This window comes from Lygodium microphyllum, chromosome 15 (assembly GCF_053477565.2).
Source record: "Lygodium microphyllum isolate KBCC chromosome 15, Lygodium_microphyllum_v1.1.10, whole genome shotgun sequence".
Lineage (NCBI taxonomy): Eukaryota > Viridiplantae > Streptophyta > Polypodiopsida > Schizaeales > Lygodiaceae > Lygodium > Lygodium microphyllum.
The window spans coordinates 135,991,588-136,008,015 of NC_141149.1; the positions used below are offsets into that span (position 1 = coordinate 135,991,588).

Below are 16,428 nucleotides of genomic sequence, written 5' to 3' on the forward strand. Positions count from 1 at the left end.
TCATCACTGTAATATCCATTTCTTGAGCCTTCGAAGTTTGACATTTTCCAACCCATTGAAAGGCTGATAGCCTCAACATATTGTAATGGTTGTACTCAAGCAAGTCCCAAAAAAGAAAGAAAGAAAGAAAGAAAAAAACACTCCTCCACGGAAACCACAGGCATTCTTGTCACCCACGTCTTCGGTGCATGCTACAGCCTGCTACCTACGACGGTGAGTGCCATGGGACTGGCACTCGTCTAGGAGGGGGGTAATGTTAACCCTTAAACGAACGAAGGTGAAAAATCCGGAAAAGCTAAAGCAGAAGACAAAGACAAAGGCCAAGGCAAAGAGAAACGGAAGACAAAGACGCACAAGGAGAAGAGTTCTAAATAAGGGAGAAAGGCGCACAAGGAAAAGCACAAGTCAAAAATTTTATAAAAGAGTGCAAGCGCATCATGGTTTAATTCAAGGAGCGCCGGACTCTCACCTGTGCAATTTGTAAATGTAGACGGGCGGTGGAAAGGAATCTAGGAAGATAGAAGGACAATGGGAAAAAGGGCCTAGGCTACGGCCGGCCATGTAAAAAAGAGGAAAAGGGGATGACCGCCCAAAAGGGATTTAGGGTTTTGTATATAAGGTTGAAAAGTGAATGAGAAGCTCATTCTTGTGTGTGGCCAAAAGTAGCTCTCCTCTCCTCCTCCTTCTTCTTATTCTTGCTTGCTTGAGCTTGTGCTTGAGAGAGGGAGTGTGAGAGTGTGAGGGAGTGAGTGTGTGAGGGTGAGGGACCGAGGAGGAGAAGCTCTCCATCTTCTCCTCTCTTCTTCTCTTCTCTTCTCTTCTCTTGTCTTGCTTGCGGAAATGGAGCTTGGAGCGTGGAGCTTGAGGATGGAGCTTGCTTGAAGCTTGCATTTGGATCGTGGAGCTACCGGAGTGCGCGGGAGAGGAGGTAACTCGAACGGCATGGAGGTAAGCTCACTACACCCGTAGATATGGATGGCGCGTCGGCTATGTGAGAGGTAGCCATTAGTGCTCGGCTTGGAATGCTTGAAAGAATAAGTGGTCCGTGGGTCTTGGCGGTTGAGCAAAAGTTCCCACAGTACATGTGCATAATTGTAGCCCCACTATAACATTGGTTGAATATACACCGTATCATTGCACTGTTAAAAACATACGGCCTCTTGGATTCAGGAAGCCATAAGATCACAATTAAGAATAAGTTCGTGAGGAAGAGGGACTATATAGGAGTAAAGCATTGTTCTAGTGCCGGTTGAGGCTTGGAATGGTTGGAAACTAGAGGTATTACATATTCATGTCTTTAGTTGTTTGGCATATGGTTTGGTGCCAGAGCCATGAAGACATAAATTGCAAGATAAGGCTATTACACACATTTTTATTGGGTACAATGTAGAAACTAAAGGGTACTGCTTGTACCAACTCTTCATCAATAAGAATTTTGTTAGTAGAGATGTGGTATTTGTTGAAAATGTTGGTGTGCCCTTAATAAAGTGCAAAAATTAGCCCAATGTGGGGTCCATGGACATGTTTGACAATTTATTGCCATTGTCTTAGCAAAGCACGCTTGATTTTGGTCAATTTTAGCAAGCTACTGAGCATTTACAATAGCAAAATCAACAGCAAACACATACCAAATAACAACATGATTTTCAACACATTGATCAAGGCTTTGTTGATGATGAAGTGTTTGATGAGAGGGCTACTGTTCAAGAAGCTAAAACAGTCCCTAGATGTTGATAGATACACTACAAGACAATAAGTCGTTTGTTCTAAAGATAACACATGGGAGTTATGTGACTCACTCGTTGGGAAGGATGCTATAGGCACAAAGTGAGTTAACAAATTAAAACGTAGATCTGATGGTAGCATTGATCACTCCAAGGCATGTTTCCATAGGGTATGCCCAACAACATGGGATCGACTATGATGAGATGTTTGCACCCACTTTACGTATGACCACCCAACAGTACGGGATTGACTATGATGAGATGTTTTCACCCACTTCACATATGACCACCATTTATAGTGTCATTGCTTTGGCTGCTCATTTTCATTGGCATGTGTACCAGTTGGATGTGAATATTTCTTTTTTTGAATGGTGATCTTCATGAGAAGATTCATGTCACACAACCTCTTGGTTTTTTCAGAAAGGCTTATAAAGCAAAGTGTACTAGTTGCATAAGGCCCTATATGGTTTAAAGTCGGCACTAGGGCATGGTATGAAAATATATATATGTATACTTGGTTGCTCTTAGCTTCAATAATTCAAACATTGAAATAACACTTTGTTAGATATGCTCAATGCCCCACCCTCATAAGGTGCTACCAATGATCCATGGTACTCCAAGTTGTAAGGCCCCCATTATAAAGCATAAGCCATGTATGAGCATGGACATTGGGTGGATCTTAACTTGTATGTCAAATGAGGTCTATGTGAGCAGATGGCAAAAAGGTGACCTTTGTGGATCTAGCCTTTGGGTTAGATAGAGTAGAATGACCCAAAATTGGATGAACTTAAAAGATCCCTAAGTTTATTAGCTATAATTCGGATGCATTACACATGAGATAATGATGGCACAATTGAAGTCTTGGCATCATTCTTTTTGTATGTTCCAACACAAGCATGTGTATGGTAGATGCATTGCACAAAAAGATAAGAGATTTATTCCTAAGCCATGCTTTCTTTGCTTAAGAAATCATCGATTGTGAACTATTGCATCCACCTTATGCATTAATTGGCACATAATTGTGTAGCACTTGGATTTCATTGGCTGAGTCTTGGCGAGCATGTTCAATTGTAAGCTAGATAAGGGATATCTTTAAGATCTTGGAAATTTTGATTAGAGATTTGTTACAATCTATGATATTGGGCATTGTCGATCTAGGCAAATCATGCTAGTTTAAAATTACTACATCCTTCTGTTTATGCGACACAATGTATATTCACCTTGACGTGGGATACTTCTTGCTTGTGGGACTCTAGGACAAGGCAATCAAAGAGGACTACATAAGCTCATTATAAACAAAATATTGAACTTTCTTGTGTTTACTTGCTCATAGTGACATGGCTGTGGGGTTTGGTTTACGATCCAAGTGGAGCATAAATTTCCATTTTTGGGCCCATCTTTGGTCTCGACCCCTATTGACCTAGATTAAATTCCTTAGTAACTTACTAAGTAATCAACTAACTTAGAACATACTAGTCTACACACCTACTTATTAAGCTACCAACCTAACCTTCTAATTTACCAACATGTAGACATGCATACCTACTAATTTATTAACTGTAAACATACTAATGTATTAACTTGTTGACCTACTCACCTTAAACCTACAAATCTTCTTATGAGCATGCTAATTCACTAATTTACCAACTCTAAATCCAAAACTCAACTAACATGCTAACTCAAAAACCTACTAGTACTTATCTTGTTACTAATTAAGTATATCATGTTATCACTATTTTAGCTTGTAAGAAAACTAATTTATTAACTTAAAATGAACTATTAGCGTACATACTAATCTATTGCAATATCCTCTTATGTAGGGGTCTTCCAATTCTTACTTAAATGGCATCCTTTTCCAATCATGATATGCAAGATTCCCTTTCTCTTTTCTCCTTAGCTTTTGTGCTCTTATCCCATTTCATTCTTTTGATGTTTCTGTGGCTCCCTTGTTCCTTTAGGTTTGAACATCCTAGTGAGCCCTAATACATCATGATTGGAAGTGTGGCCACTTTATAATGAACACATGGATTTGAGCTTGCACCAAAGGACAAAGTGTTAATGTACTTAATCTATTATCTAGTATCCTAGTAGCTAGTAAGCTACTTTAGTAGCATGGCTACTACTAATCTACTAATTAATCTACTAATAGAAAAACTTGAAAACATAATCATAAAGGTACTAAACCTACCAACCTATAAACTAAAAATGTACTTATCTACAAGCACTAGTAGCTTGCCAAGATACAAACCTACAAACCCTACGCCTATTATCAATCTACCACCTACAATCCTCCTACTAGCATATTTACTTATTACCTCTACAAACATTCTAACCTACACTATAAGCACACTTATCTATGAAACAAACTACAAACATACTAACCTACAAACTACAAACACACTTACTTGCTAAATTACAAAGCAAAAATACACCAACCTATTAACTTAGTAACATACTAGTTTAGTAACTAATCTACTAATCTACAAATGTACTTGCGTTCTAACCTAGAAAGTTACAAAACTACAAACCTATACATATGTAAATGTACAAACTTATTAACTTATAATTAACCTACTAACCTAAAACTTAAATTTATTATGCCACATATTTGATATTTCAATTAATTTTTACATACTAACCCATCGAATATAGACCTACATATCTTTAAGAATAAAAGTATATAGTTGCTCAAGGAAAATTTCTATAGTGTGGAGAAAATATCCACATACTATCACTACAAGGAATTGGGCAATTAGCGACGCCGATTAGCGACATCGGATATCGGTGTCGCTATTGGCGTCGCTATTTGCATCGCTATTTGTGCAAATAGCGACACAAATAGCGACGCCGCAGGAAAAAAAACGCGGCCAAAACCCGAGCGCCGTTTTCATTTCTTTTGCTTCGACTTTTGAGAGCGAGAGCGAGGAAGAGAGCGAAGGCTTTGTGAGAGAAGAAGAGGAAGAAAACTTGCCGCCGCCGCCGCCATCGCCGTTGTTCGCGAAGGAGAGGAGGAGCCCTCATTGCAAAGAGAAGCCACCCCACGCTCGCCATATCTCATTGGTGAGTCTCCCTCTCTCTTTCTTTTGCGTGTTGAAGGTTTAAATCGTTCTCTTTTGCTTGTTTAGGAGAGGAAATGAAAGAGAAGGAGAGGGAGAGGGAAAGAAAGAGAGGGAGAGGGAGAGGGAGAGGGAGAGAAAGAGAAAGAGAGGGAGAGTGCATTCTCTCTCTCTCTCTCCCTTTTGCTTGTTTAATGTTTAAATTACTTTCTTTTTTGCTTGTTTAGGAGAGGAAATGAGAGAGTAAGAGAGAGGGAGAGGGAGAGGGAGAGGGAGAGGGAGAGAAATAGAGGGAGAGGGAGAGGGAGGGGGAGGGGGAGGAAATGAGAGAGGGAGAGAAAGAGAAAGAGAGGGAGAAGGAGGGAGAGTGCATTCTCTCTCTCCCTCTCCCTTTTGCTTGTTTAATGTTTAAATCACTTTATTTTTTGCTTGTTTAGGAGAGGAAATGAGAGAGAAAGAGAGCGAGAGGGAGAGGGAGGGGAAGGAAATGAGAGAGGGATAGAAAGAGAAAGAGAGGGAGAGTGCATTATATCTCTCCCTCTCCCTTTTGCTTGGAGGATGTTTAAATCACTTTATTTTTTGCTTGTTTAGGAAATGAGAGAGAAAGAGAGATAGAGAGGGAGAGGGAGAAAAAGAGAAAGAGAGGGAGAGGGAGAGGGAGAGGGAGGGGAAGGAAATGAGAGAGGGAGAGAAAGAGAACGAGAGGGAGAGGGTGAGGGTGAGAGAAAGAGAGAAAGAGAGGGAGAGGGAGGGGAAGGAAATTTAAGATAATAGACTTATTGATAATGGTATGCAATGTGCTTTGCCATGGGCCACGTACATTGGTAACTCTTTAAGATGGCTTAAAAATGGTCAATTTCTTCATGAAGTCCAAGTAGGGGATCTAATTGTGATATGCATAATTCATTGTTTTTGTATTAACTTTATAGGCATGCCAAATTAGAAATCATGCCAACTAGTCAATGGAAGGACTAAAAGAAAATGATACCCTAGCTAATGGTCATTAAGGCACTTCATCAAAATGAACCCAAAAGTATTGTTATAGAAGAAGAAACCCTTAAATTGAGTATAGGATAATTTCTCTCAGGTCTTATGACTATGAGTAGAATTGAATATTGAAATAAATTTTATTACTATAGTTATAAAATTTCATAGATGGCGCACATTAATTTTAAAATGGATTACTTATACTCAAAGCCAAGATATAACAAATAATTATTTACCGGGACAAACAAATCCTTGAGCATGATACAAGGCCGAGATATAACATCGGAAAATCTCTCAACTACTATATACAATGCAAGATTTATGGTCAACTTGCAACTTGACGTACATCTCCATAAAGCTATCCATTTAAGCCTCGTTTGCTGTAATGTAGATAAGATGGAAAACGAAGAAGTTCTTATTGTTCAAGACCGTGAGACGTATCTTAATCAGCGTGTCTCATGTCCTTGCTCTCAATGCAAGTTGGCAATTAGACGAAAACACCGATTGTCTATAGAACACGTACGACGATTTGGCGAGTTTCAATCTGAGATCATTGATTAGGCGATTGTGGATTTTCAGCAAACGGTAATTTGAAGTTAGCATTTTTCATGCATTGTACTCTCAAGCTAATTGAAAACCATACACAATAAGATTGGGTCTTGTTGGCAAAATTTCTATCCAGGGGGGTGATGTCTCGACCCAAGGGGGAGTGCACCCTTTGCGGCCAATTAGAAGAGTTCGTGGATGTGCAATGGATGGATTGCAGGAGCCAATCGACCACTCGCAAGGCCCATCTATACCGTCAATGCCAGAGAAGATAGACAACCTTCCCGACCTGCCTACAATCTTGGAGCCTGAGATGGAGGCAATGATCGATGCATTGATTCCCATGGATGTTGAGACATCTGACCCGCTTAGAGAGGAAGCATCCATACCATTATATGATGGGTGCCGAGTATCTCGGTTGAAGACATTGCTTGCACTCTTAAGTGTGCAAGCAAAATACGGTTGGAGCGATACGAGTGTGACTGAGTTATTCAGGTATCTTGCACACAGGCTTCATTGATTTTTTATAAACAGTATTATTGCAAACATTTGTGTTTTTTCAAGGTGTTTTATGATTTTTTTCAGGTTATTGAAATATCATATATTGCCACCTGCAAATACCATGCCTGAGTCTCGTGATGATGAACGATATGTTTTACGGAAGCTTGGCATGGACTACAATAACATCCATGCATGTATCAACGACTGCATATTGTTTCGAGATGAATACGAGACTATGGAGACATGTCCAAACTGTGGTGCTCACATGTATCGACAGGACTTGCAAGGGCAAACCATCCCTCAAAAAGTTCTCAGACACTTTCCGCTCATCCCCCGCATAAACCACATGTTTCGCACGTCTGCCATGGCAAGCTTGACAACATGGCATGTGCAGAATAGGTCCACGGATGGAGTTCAACGAATATTAGCAGATTCACGCGCATGGAGCCACATTGACTCTACCTTCCCCGGCTTTGCGCGAGAGCCAAGGAATCTTCGGCTCGGTCTCGCCATGGATGGTGTGAACCCATTTGGTCTGCGCTCGACTTCTTACAGTGTGTGGCCTATAGTGCTTGTCAACTACAACATCCCTCCATGGCTTTCTACGAAGAAAGGACATCTCATCCTTAGCTTGCTCGTCCCGGGCCGCTACAAAGTAAAAAATATGGACATGTATCTTCGTCCATTAGTCGATGAGCTTAAGATTTTGTGGGAGGAGGGGGTCACGATGCAAGATATGAGCAGGTGCGATGGTCGGCGGTCAGCCAACATTCGAGGCATTCTCATGTGGACGATGCATGACTTTTTGGGATTGGGAGAGTGCTCAAGTGAGCAGACCTTTGTTCTCGTTGGTAATATCTATATTTTATTTCATTCAATCAAGTATTCACTAGGTCGTGGATTGCCTTACAGGTCTGGTTACCTCAGGTTATCATGCATGCCCATTGTGTGGGCCACAGTTAGACTCCCGAAAGTCACGAACCATGAAGAAGATGGTATATCAAGGACACGCCGCTTTCTTGCCGGAGGATCATGAACTCAGGGAAGGTTTTCTTGGACGACCTCCAGCACGTATGAACACTGCAAGCTGGTATGAGCTGAAAATGGTAAACCCGGAATCACATCCAAATGGAATGCGACGGTTCTCAGTTTTCTACGAGTTGCCATATTGGACCCACTTACAGGTCAACCACTTGTTGGATCCCATGCATATTTTCAAAAATGTGGGCAGCTTGCTATGGGACCACATCACAGGAAAGAGAGACACTATAGGGTCGCGAATGGATTTAAAGGAGGTAGGTAAGATGGAGGCGCTTTGGCCGCAGTCGAGTGCTGAAGGGGGAGTGCAGCTTCCTTGCACTCCCTGGGTTTTGTCTACCAAAGAAGAGCGCATTGTGAAGTAAGTAATCAAGTCTATCCGCACTCCAACGGGTATGATGCGTTCTCTCAGGTTCGCATTTTCTAAAGATAACCAAATGTCTGGGCTAAAATCCCATGATTGGCATAAGATATGTCAGGTTTGTGAACAGAATGGATTTTAATTAGCGTGGACATTTTGAAATTTGAAAAGTGACCATTATTCTTAATACTTTCTCATTTGTGGCAGTTTGTCCTACCGATCGCAATCACGGGATGCCTTACTCCAGAAATTCGCGGGACCATTTACAAGTTGTCGACTTTGGTGCAATGGATCTCACAGAAAGAGATTAAGACGTCCTCTATTGAATCCGCAAGGCAGGGAGCAGTTGAGATGGTCTGTCTCTTTGAGAAATACCTGCCCACTAGCATGCTCACGATACAAGTTCACCTTCTTGTGCATCTTGTGGACGAAGTGGAGATTGCTGGACCTGTCCATACGCAATGGATGTTCTTCCTGGAGCGCTTCATGAAAACCCTGAAAGGCTTTGTGCGACAATGAGCTCGTCTAGAAGGTAGCATGGCGGAAGGTTGGTTGGTGTCAGGGGCGTTAGTGTATATCTCACAATGGCTACCAACGGTGGAACCAGACAATGAAATGCTATGGACGCTGAAGGACGATGATAGGCTGACTGGAGATGTGGTGGTTGGAAATGGGGTAGAAAAAAGAATGGATGCCTCAATGGAAGAGAAGGTGAATCGCTTTTGTATGTTGCACCATGCCTCCATGGAGGCGTGGCTCGCCAAGTACCAGATTGCAAGGCAAGATCGAGAGGAAGCACGAGCTGAATTCCGACGCAGTATGCGTCACCGACCGATTCGATATCCCGAAGGCATGGAGGAGATGCCACGGTTTATGTCAACACGATGGTTGCATGGAGCCTTGACTGCAGCATCCAGCGAAGGGACAGAGGTCTCAATGGAGGAGTGGGAGTTCTCAAGGGGATGTAGTCCAAAGGTAATGAGGGGTTTAGAATGTGTCGTATCTAAATTTGCTTGCTACATCTAATTTGAGTATTTCAATGTGTAGTACAAAATATATAGTGCAGTGTGGTCGCGCGGACGGCATTTTAGGGTGGAGCGTATTGACAAAATGCACTCCACAATGGACTGTGGTGTCATGGCAAGGTTTGAGCAAGAGAGCCGGCAACGAGCAACGGATCCGAACACGGTTTTGGATGAGATGGAGTATTTTGGAAACTTGCAAAGTATTATTACGGTGGATTACCGTAGCTTCTCCATGATACTATTCGATGTGCAGTGGTTCAAAGTGGTACTTGGAGGAGCTGGGGCAACAGTTCGACGAGGTCCATCTGGATTTCTCGAAATAGATTCCGAAAAAAAATGGACAGATTTGCGCGACACCTTTGTGTTGCCGGCCCATTGTGAACAGGTGCAAATAGTCATTTGCTTGCTAATTGTAATATGACATGGTTTATGTCACAATGGTTTGAACTCGCTTTGCAAGTGATTGTGAACAGGTAATCTTCCATCCAAACCCCCGACAACCTCGATGGTGGTATGTTATACCTTCAACTCCTCAAGGTGCGAGAGTATATGATCAAAGCGATGTTCCAGGCATAGATGAAGAAAATATGCAAATAGAGGGGTCGATATTACAAGGGGTGGAGGCCACCGCAAGCTTGGAGCCCGCATCGGCTAACAATGATGGAAATACAGAAGTTGTAGAATTTTTTGAGAACGAGGCAGACTCGTTCTTTTGTGATGACATGTCTATCGACCTTCCAGTGTATGCAAAGTTGTGTCAGGAGATTAACATGGGACCATAGAATACTTCATTCTTGGAGAATTGTATTACTCAATTCGTTGTTTAGATCTTCCATAAAGGTAGATAAGATATGCATTTTAAGAGAGATTTTTCAAAAATGATTTATATTAATGTGCTTTGTATAGTTTAAATTGATTATTCTAACATCATTTTTTATCTGTGCAGGTATCGACAAATTCAGGATGAGTCGAGGGATGAGCGATGAGGAGTTTCAGGACATGATGGCACGCATGTCTCCTGATCAGCTCGCGAGATTCAGAGAGATGGCAGACCAGGAGCTGTCTCGTTCTTCGTCAGGGCGCTCTGCTAGATCAGCTTCAGTGCGATCAGATGCTTCAGCTTCGAGCAGACGATCTCGACGCTCGCGACTTGAGCCAGAGGGAGGGACTGTGACTGCAGGAGGATCAGGGGGGTGCTGCTGTGGAGACACGGACGTGGTGTCTCCGTCTCGTCGTTCAGTTGGAGCTGCGTCACCTCCAGGATTTGTCACACCTGTGGGGACGTCCACTCCAGTTACTCCGGCTTTTGTGCAGCCGTCGACAGATGGCACGCCTTTTGGTGGCACTCCTTTTGGTGGCACCCCCTTTGGTGGCACCCCTTTGAGTGGCACTCCGGGAGAGGGTATATATAAATGAATTAATGATTAGTCTATTTACTCATCTAACATTAAGCGGCAAGTTTTTGAATACATAATAATAATAGACTAACTAAGTAAGTATTTCGTTGCCAATTGGAGAAGTGTAGTAGATTGAGAGATTGAGAGGTGATCCTATAAAACAGAGAGAGAGAGAGAGAGAGAGAGAGAGAGAGAGAGAGAGAGAGAGAGAGAGAGAAGCTACAATGCATGCCAATATCCTTCCTTTGGAGCACTACATTTCCACAATAATTGAATCGCACTCCATCTCCCTTTGTGTGTGCGCGTATGTGCATGTGTGTGCGTGTGCATGTGCGTGTTGTGTGTGCGTGCATGCGTGTGTGTGATTTAGGTTTCCTAAAGTCATTTGTATGGAACACTCATTTGGGCGAATTGCATGTATTGGATCATCATAAGTGAGGAATGTGAAGAGCTCGAAAGGAATTGATATTGGCTTGCATTACCTAGTATGTGTTAGTTCTTAAAAGTGACAAAAAAATTTGGCTTGGGAGGCCAATCAAACATTTTGGGCAAGATTATAGGATATATGATTTGAAATGGTTATATAGAAGGCAATAGTTGCTAAGAACATAGTTGAGGTGATTGTAGACAATGTAAAGACATCACTCAATCTTGTTAAAGGTGTGCAAAGTGCATACATGGTAATTGTAAAAAAGAACATAACTTCACATAGTTGCAAGTTACAATTAACGTGGCAAAAAATGGCATATTGACAATAGACCTTGCAACTAAAGCCCTAGATATCCAACTACGAGACTCTAAAAGATACAGTGTTGCCATTCAAAATAAATAAACTATTGATGCCTTAGTTGCAAATGTTCCTATCATAGGTCTTGTCTCTCAATCTCATTTGTAAAATGTAATGGCATGCGCCATGAGAGAAAGCTTTGCAGGTTGAGGGTGGATGGGTTTTTTTAAAGTAGCTTTGGCATTTAAGTATATATCTTGTTGAATCAAAGAATTTGGTGCCCTAGCTAAGACTCTTAAGAGGTAAACTTTAGGGTGGATGACTTTTCAATTAAAGAGTTTTGAAGTTGAAGCTACATAATACAATCTTGTTGAGTCATAGCCTCTTGTGCCCTAGTTGAGATGGTAAAGGGTTAAACATGAGGGCGGATGAGGTTTCACTCTACTCAAGTAGTTTTGACATTACAGTATGCATCATCGTATTGAGTCATAGCATTTGGTGCACTAGCTAAGATGATGAAGGGGTAAGGGTGGATGAGTTTTTGCTCATGTAGCTTTGTTATTGGAGCATATGTTGTTTTGTTTAGTGATCATAGCATTTGGTGCCCTAGATAAGATATGAAGGGGTAAACTTGAGGGTGGGGGAGTTATTACGTAAGTAGTCTTGACATTGGACTCCTATTAAGTCACAACTTGTAGTAGCGTAGCTAAAATCATGTTAAGGGGTAAACTTTGGGGATGGATGAGCATTTGTTTAAGGGTTGGTATAAATGAGTTTGAACAGATTCAACATCCAAAGTCAAAACCTTATTGGACATTGAAGTTGTCTAGTAGAGACTTTGTTCAGGTGTTAGCCTCGCCCACTTCCATACTGCAATGGGATTTGAAAATTTCTCCTCCCTTGTGTGAAGGTAGAGATGGAGCACAGGTTTGCCTTATGGAGGACGAGTCTCCACCGATGTCGATGAAAAATGCTCTTGGTAGCATATTATAGAGAAACCTTGAACTTAAAGAATTTTGAAGGAGCACGAATTATGGATTTGTTATTTCGATAACTAAAAATTTTGTAGGCTCTAAAGATTTGAGACTTGTTTTTCAAATGTATTAAAATGCTGTTGAAAACTTTTTAATAGTAAACCTCTTGACGAGGGGACTCGGCAGAGGATGATGCTCACATGACACTAACGGCTTTTGCAACCGCTCGCTCTCTCTCTCTCTCTCTCTCTCTCTCTCTCTCTCTCTCTCATATCTAATCCCTCTCTGGTCGAGAGTATCAAACTAAAAATTCTTGCCAATCTCTCGCCCTCTCTTCTTCAAGCTGGTTTCGGGGCGGCCCCTTTCTTTTCACGAACAAATCAGGCTGGGAAAGAACAAGAGGGACAAGAGGGGCCATCTTGTTTCCTATAATTATCCTGCCGTCACTGCCAATATCCGACCATACACATCCCTGCATACATACAGACAGATATACGAGTAGAATTGCATGGCAGAATCAGTGCGTTATAACCAGCAGTTCTGTATGGATTCTAATGGAAGCCGGCCTTGATCATAACCTGCAGCCTGCCAGCAAGAGGCCTCGAGCTTGTGAAAACCAGCGCAGCAGCATAACTAGCCTGTACAACTCAAGTGCAGTAGCATCAGCAGCAGACATGAACCCCCCCGCAGTAGCTGCATTGCCCCTGCCAGTCCCTCCCCCCCCACCCCCACCCCCTCCCACCTGCAATAATATCATCAATGTCTGCTCTTTTAATCAGAATTATCAACAACAGCACCAGCAATTCCCCATGATCACAGCTAGCACACCTGCAGCTCCTCCTCCTCCTACCTGCAGTACTGATTCTGTGCCTGCCTTCGATTACGTAGCCATCTTGGCTGGCTTGCCTACTGGTATGCAGTACAATGCCATCCTCATACTAGTTCAAAGATTAATGCCAAGATAATCTCTCCTTGTTCACTGTAGTGCTCAACATCTTGAGCTTTTGCTGAGGAGGCACTGCATACCTAGTTAGGTGCTCTTGGGGACCCGGCAGCGCCCTGCCCCCAACAGCACCTCATAGCTAGGTATGTGGTCCCTCCCTCACAGAAGCTCATGATGATGTTGGTGATTCACAATGTGGGACTTATAGTGGGAATTTATCTAAAATTTCTTGTGATATACTCATTCAAAGATTAACATCATTGTTTATTAGTTGAAATGATAGTGTTGGATTATCTCCTGGATCTCAAGAATCTCACTTTAAAATTGCTGAATCTCTAGTCTTGAGAATCAATTCTCATCCTGATCTCTTGTTTGAGAGACCGAGCTTGGTCTAGTGTGAGACAAATTTTCGAAATTAAGAAACAAAGGCTCATAGTTTAAAGAGAGGATTTTTCAATTTCAAAATTGTAGAGTTAGTTCAGTTATAATATGACAGGAATCTAGACTTATACAACTTGCAAAACATTGACATTATTAGATTATATCTGGCTCTCACACTTGCCCTCTCTTATGCATGTTTCTTTTCCAACAGAGGAAAGGGATTTTGGTCAACCTTCTGCCATCCCTCCGGGAAGCAAAACCAAACCATGCACCAAATTTTTCAGGTCAGTTGGCTCCTTGCTTGTCATTTTTCATCATGTCTCTTATTAAGAGAGTCCCTAGATCATTTCATCCATCTAATGCACACAGCTTATAAGCTTAACATAATCATACCATACCATATCTTCTTAATAATAATGAGGTAGTAATGCGCAGACATAATCAACATGTTAAACTATACGAAACTTGATTGAAAAGCTTTTCTATTTGGTGGGGAACAGAAACTACAAATGCATGTTATGTGTATTTCTTCACAGGTAGTGATAGGCCAGACTGAGACAGGATAGGGAGGCTATGGATGTGGTTGATGGTATTTTTATGGACCAGATCTATTATTTATGTATGTTAAGAGTGGCTCAAAAGCACAAACAAACTAATTCTAACTTTGTAGGTACATTTTCCAAGTTAGTTGTAACACACTAAGCAAGTATCAGTAAACACTTTATGCAACTACTATAAGAAGGAAAACTTCAAAGTGCTACTAGCCACTTTATGAAACTCAATAGAATAATTAAAAACAAAAAACATCTCTCCTCTTTATTCACCCATGATCTGTCTTTTCTTAGTGCTGGTCTACAGCCTTGGCCCAATAATTTCACAAGTAAATAACTGTGTTTGTACCCAAGTCTTGAGTACTCATGCATCACAGTAACAAAGAATAGATTTGTACTGATGAACTCATAATGATGAAATTCCTGAATTTTGTTGCAAAATTGGTTTTCCAGCACATCTGGGTGCCCTTATGGAGAGAGCTGCCATTTCCTGCACTTTGTGCCTGGGGGCATTGCAGCCTTGGGCCTGGCTGTGTCCAAGCCAATGCCAACTCCTAGTGGTACTGCTCATGACCCCAGTCTCACTGTCAACGGATACAAGACACGCCTCTGCAACCGCTTCAACACGCCCGAGGGCTGCCGGTTTGGTGACAACTGCCATTTTGCCCATGGAGAGAGCGATCTCAGAAGGCCTGGTAAGCCCACATATGCCCCCCAATATGCCCTGAATCAGGCCTCCACAAACCCCCCTCCAGTACAGATGCAGCCAGCTTACAATCAGACCACCATGGATCCATCCTCAGGGTATATGATGAGCACTGCTGTCTATGCCACTGGTGCGGATGGCTCCAATTATGCTGCTACTGCAAGTGCTGCTGGATGTTATGCATCGTGTGGGTATGCCCCCAATCCAGCATATAATCAGAACCCATATGCCACGAATGGAGCCACTAATTATGCAGCTAGTTATGCAGCTCCTCCAGTCACATATCAGAGTTATCCAGCTGCAGTACCAGCATTTACATACACTGGGCCTGCCCAGACAGTGGCAAACACCAGTACCTATACTGCTAGTAACGCTAATGCAAATACAAATGTGAGTGCAAATGATGCTAATGCTGGCATTACCAACATCATGAACAACCCTGTCAGCAATAGTAATTATGGATCAGAGCCCACGCCGCCTGGTGTAACGGTTAGTGCGCCCACAGTGGTGATGCCTGCCTCCGGCTATGAGGGCGCAGCAGTACTCACAGCCTGATGTAACATTTGTTCGATCAACTTTTCTAAGATGGGCAGTTTTTTTCCCTCTCGTCTTAGATGTTGGTTGGTGCACACATGGAGATCAGTTGCAGCCTGCAGGTTCTCATGGGAGAGAGAGAGAGAGAGAGATGTAAGTGTAAAAAGTTCATTAAGGCAAAAAAGAAAAAAGAGGAAAGAAAAAAAGGAGGATCTCATGTTTCCTTAGTCCCGAGCAGCGAGTGTTTCATGTGAGAAAGTTGAATCTCATAATCTTTAGTGTCAAGAAATTGCAAAAAAGAAAGAAAGAAAAAGGCAAGAAAACCTCTAAAATTTCGTGGAGTGGTCTGTAAATGAGGAAAATGCATCCATTTTGGTTCTATTGTTGTCAAGTAGCAGTGAAAGCCCTTGGAATCAAAGATTTGTAGTGTCAAGTAAATCACAACAAATTGGGTAGAAAGGCAGTTTAGTAAATGAAATCCTATATGATAAATAAGGCTAGGTTTAATTCAACTCAACTAGGATTTAATCGTAAATAGGTCAAATTGTTATGACAACCATATTTTGACTTAGAGTCAAGTAAACATGCTCTTTGGTCTCTATCCCAACAACTAGCCGCAAAGAGTCCAAAACACTCTTGGAGATATCATTTTCAAAATATGATACATCTTAAAGCTAACACAAGAAAACTCGAATGTCATATCCACAAGAAGAGCAACCATTTGTCACGTTACATTCGATGCTCGCAACTATTTAAGGATTGTAAATGGGCTTAGTTTACTCTTGACTTACGAGAGGAATGAACTAAAGTTCTTGCTATCTTGAGGGAAGGAAACCCTAGGGTAAACTTAGAACCCCGATAAAATTCTAAGGTGGAAAAATGGTTACCAGTTGACCAATTGAAATCCTACTCTGAATCATCTGAGCATCTTGGCATCCAGGTTGATGGTGGAAGACTTATTAGCTAACCTAGCCATA

The 16,428-nt window shown here is 41.9% G+C and overlaps 1 protein-coding gene across 1 annotated transcript; it reads left to right on the forward strand.

Annotated features, from left to right (window-relative positions):
* The first annotated feature begins 12,632 nt into the window (after positions 1-12,632).
* On the forward strand, positions 12,633-15,578 carry LOC148025114 (uncharacterized). The gene is made up of 3 exons (XM_087693807.1): positions 12,633-13,248; positions 13,872-13,944; positions 14,665-15,578. Exons 1-3 carry the CDS (start codon positions 12,891-12,893, stop codon positions 15,470-15,472), a joined length of 1,239 nt encoding a protein of 412 aa, XP_087549933.1. The 5' UTR covers positions 12,633-12,890; the 3' UTR covers positions 15,473-15,578.
* Positions 15,579-16,428: the final 850 nt, after the last annotated feature.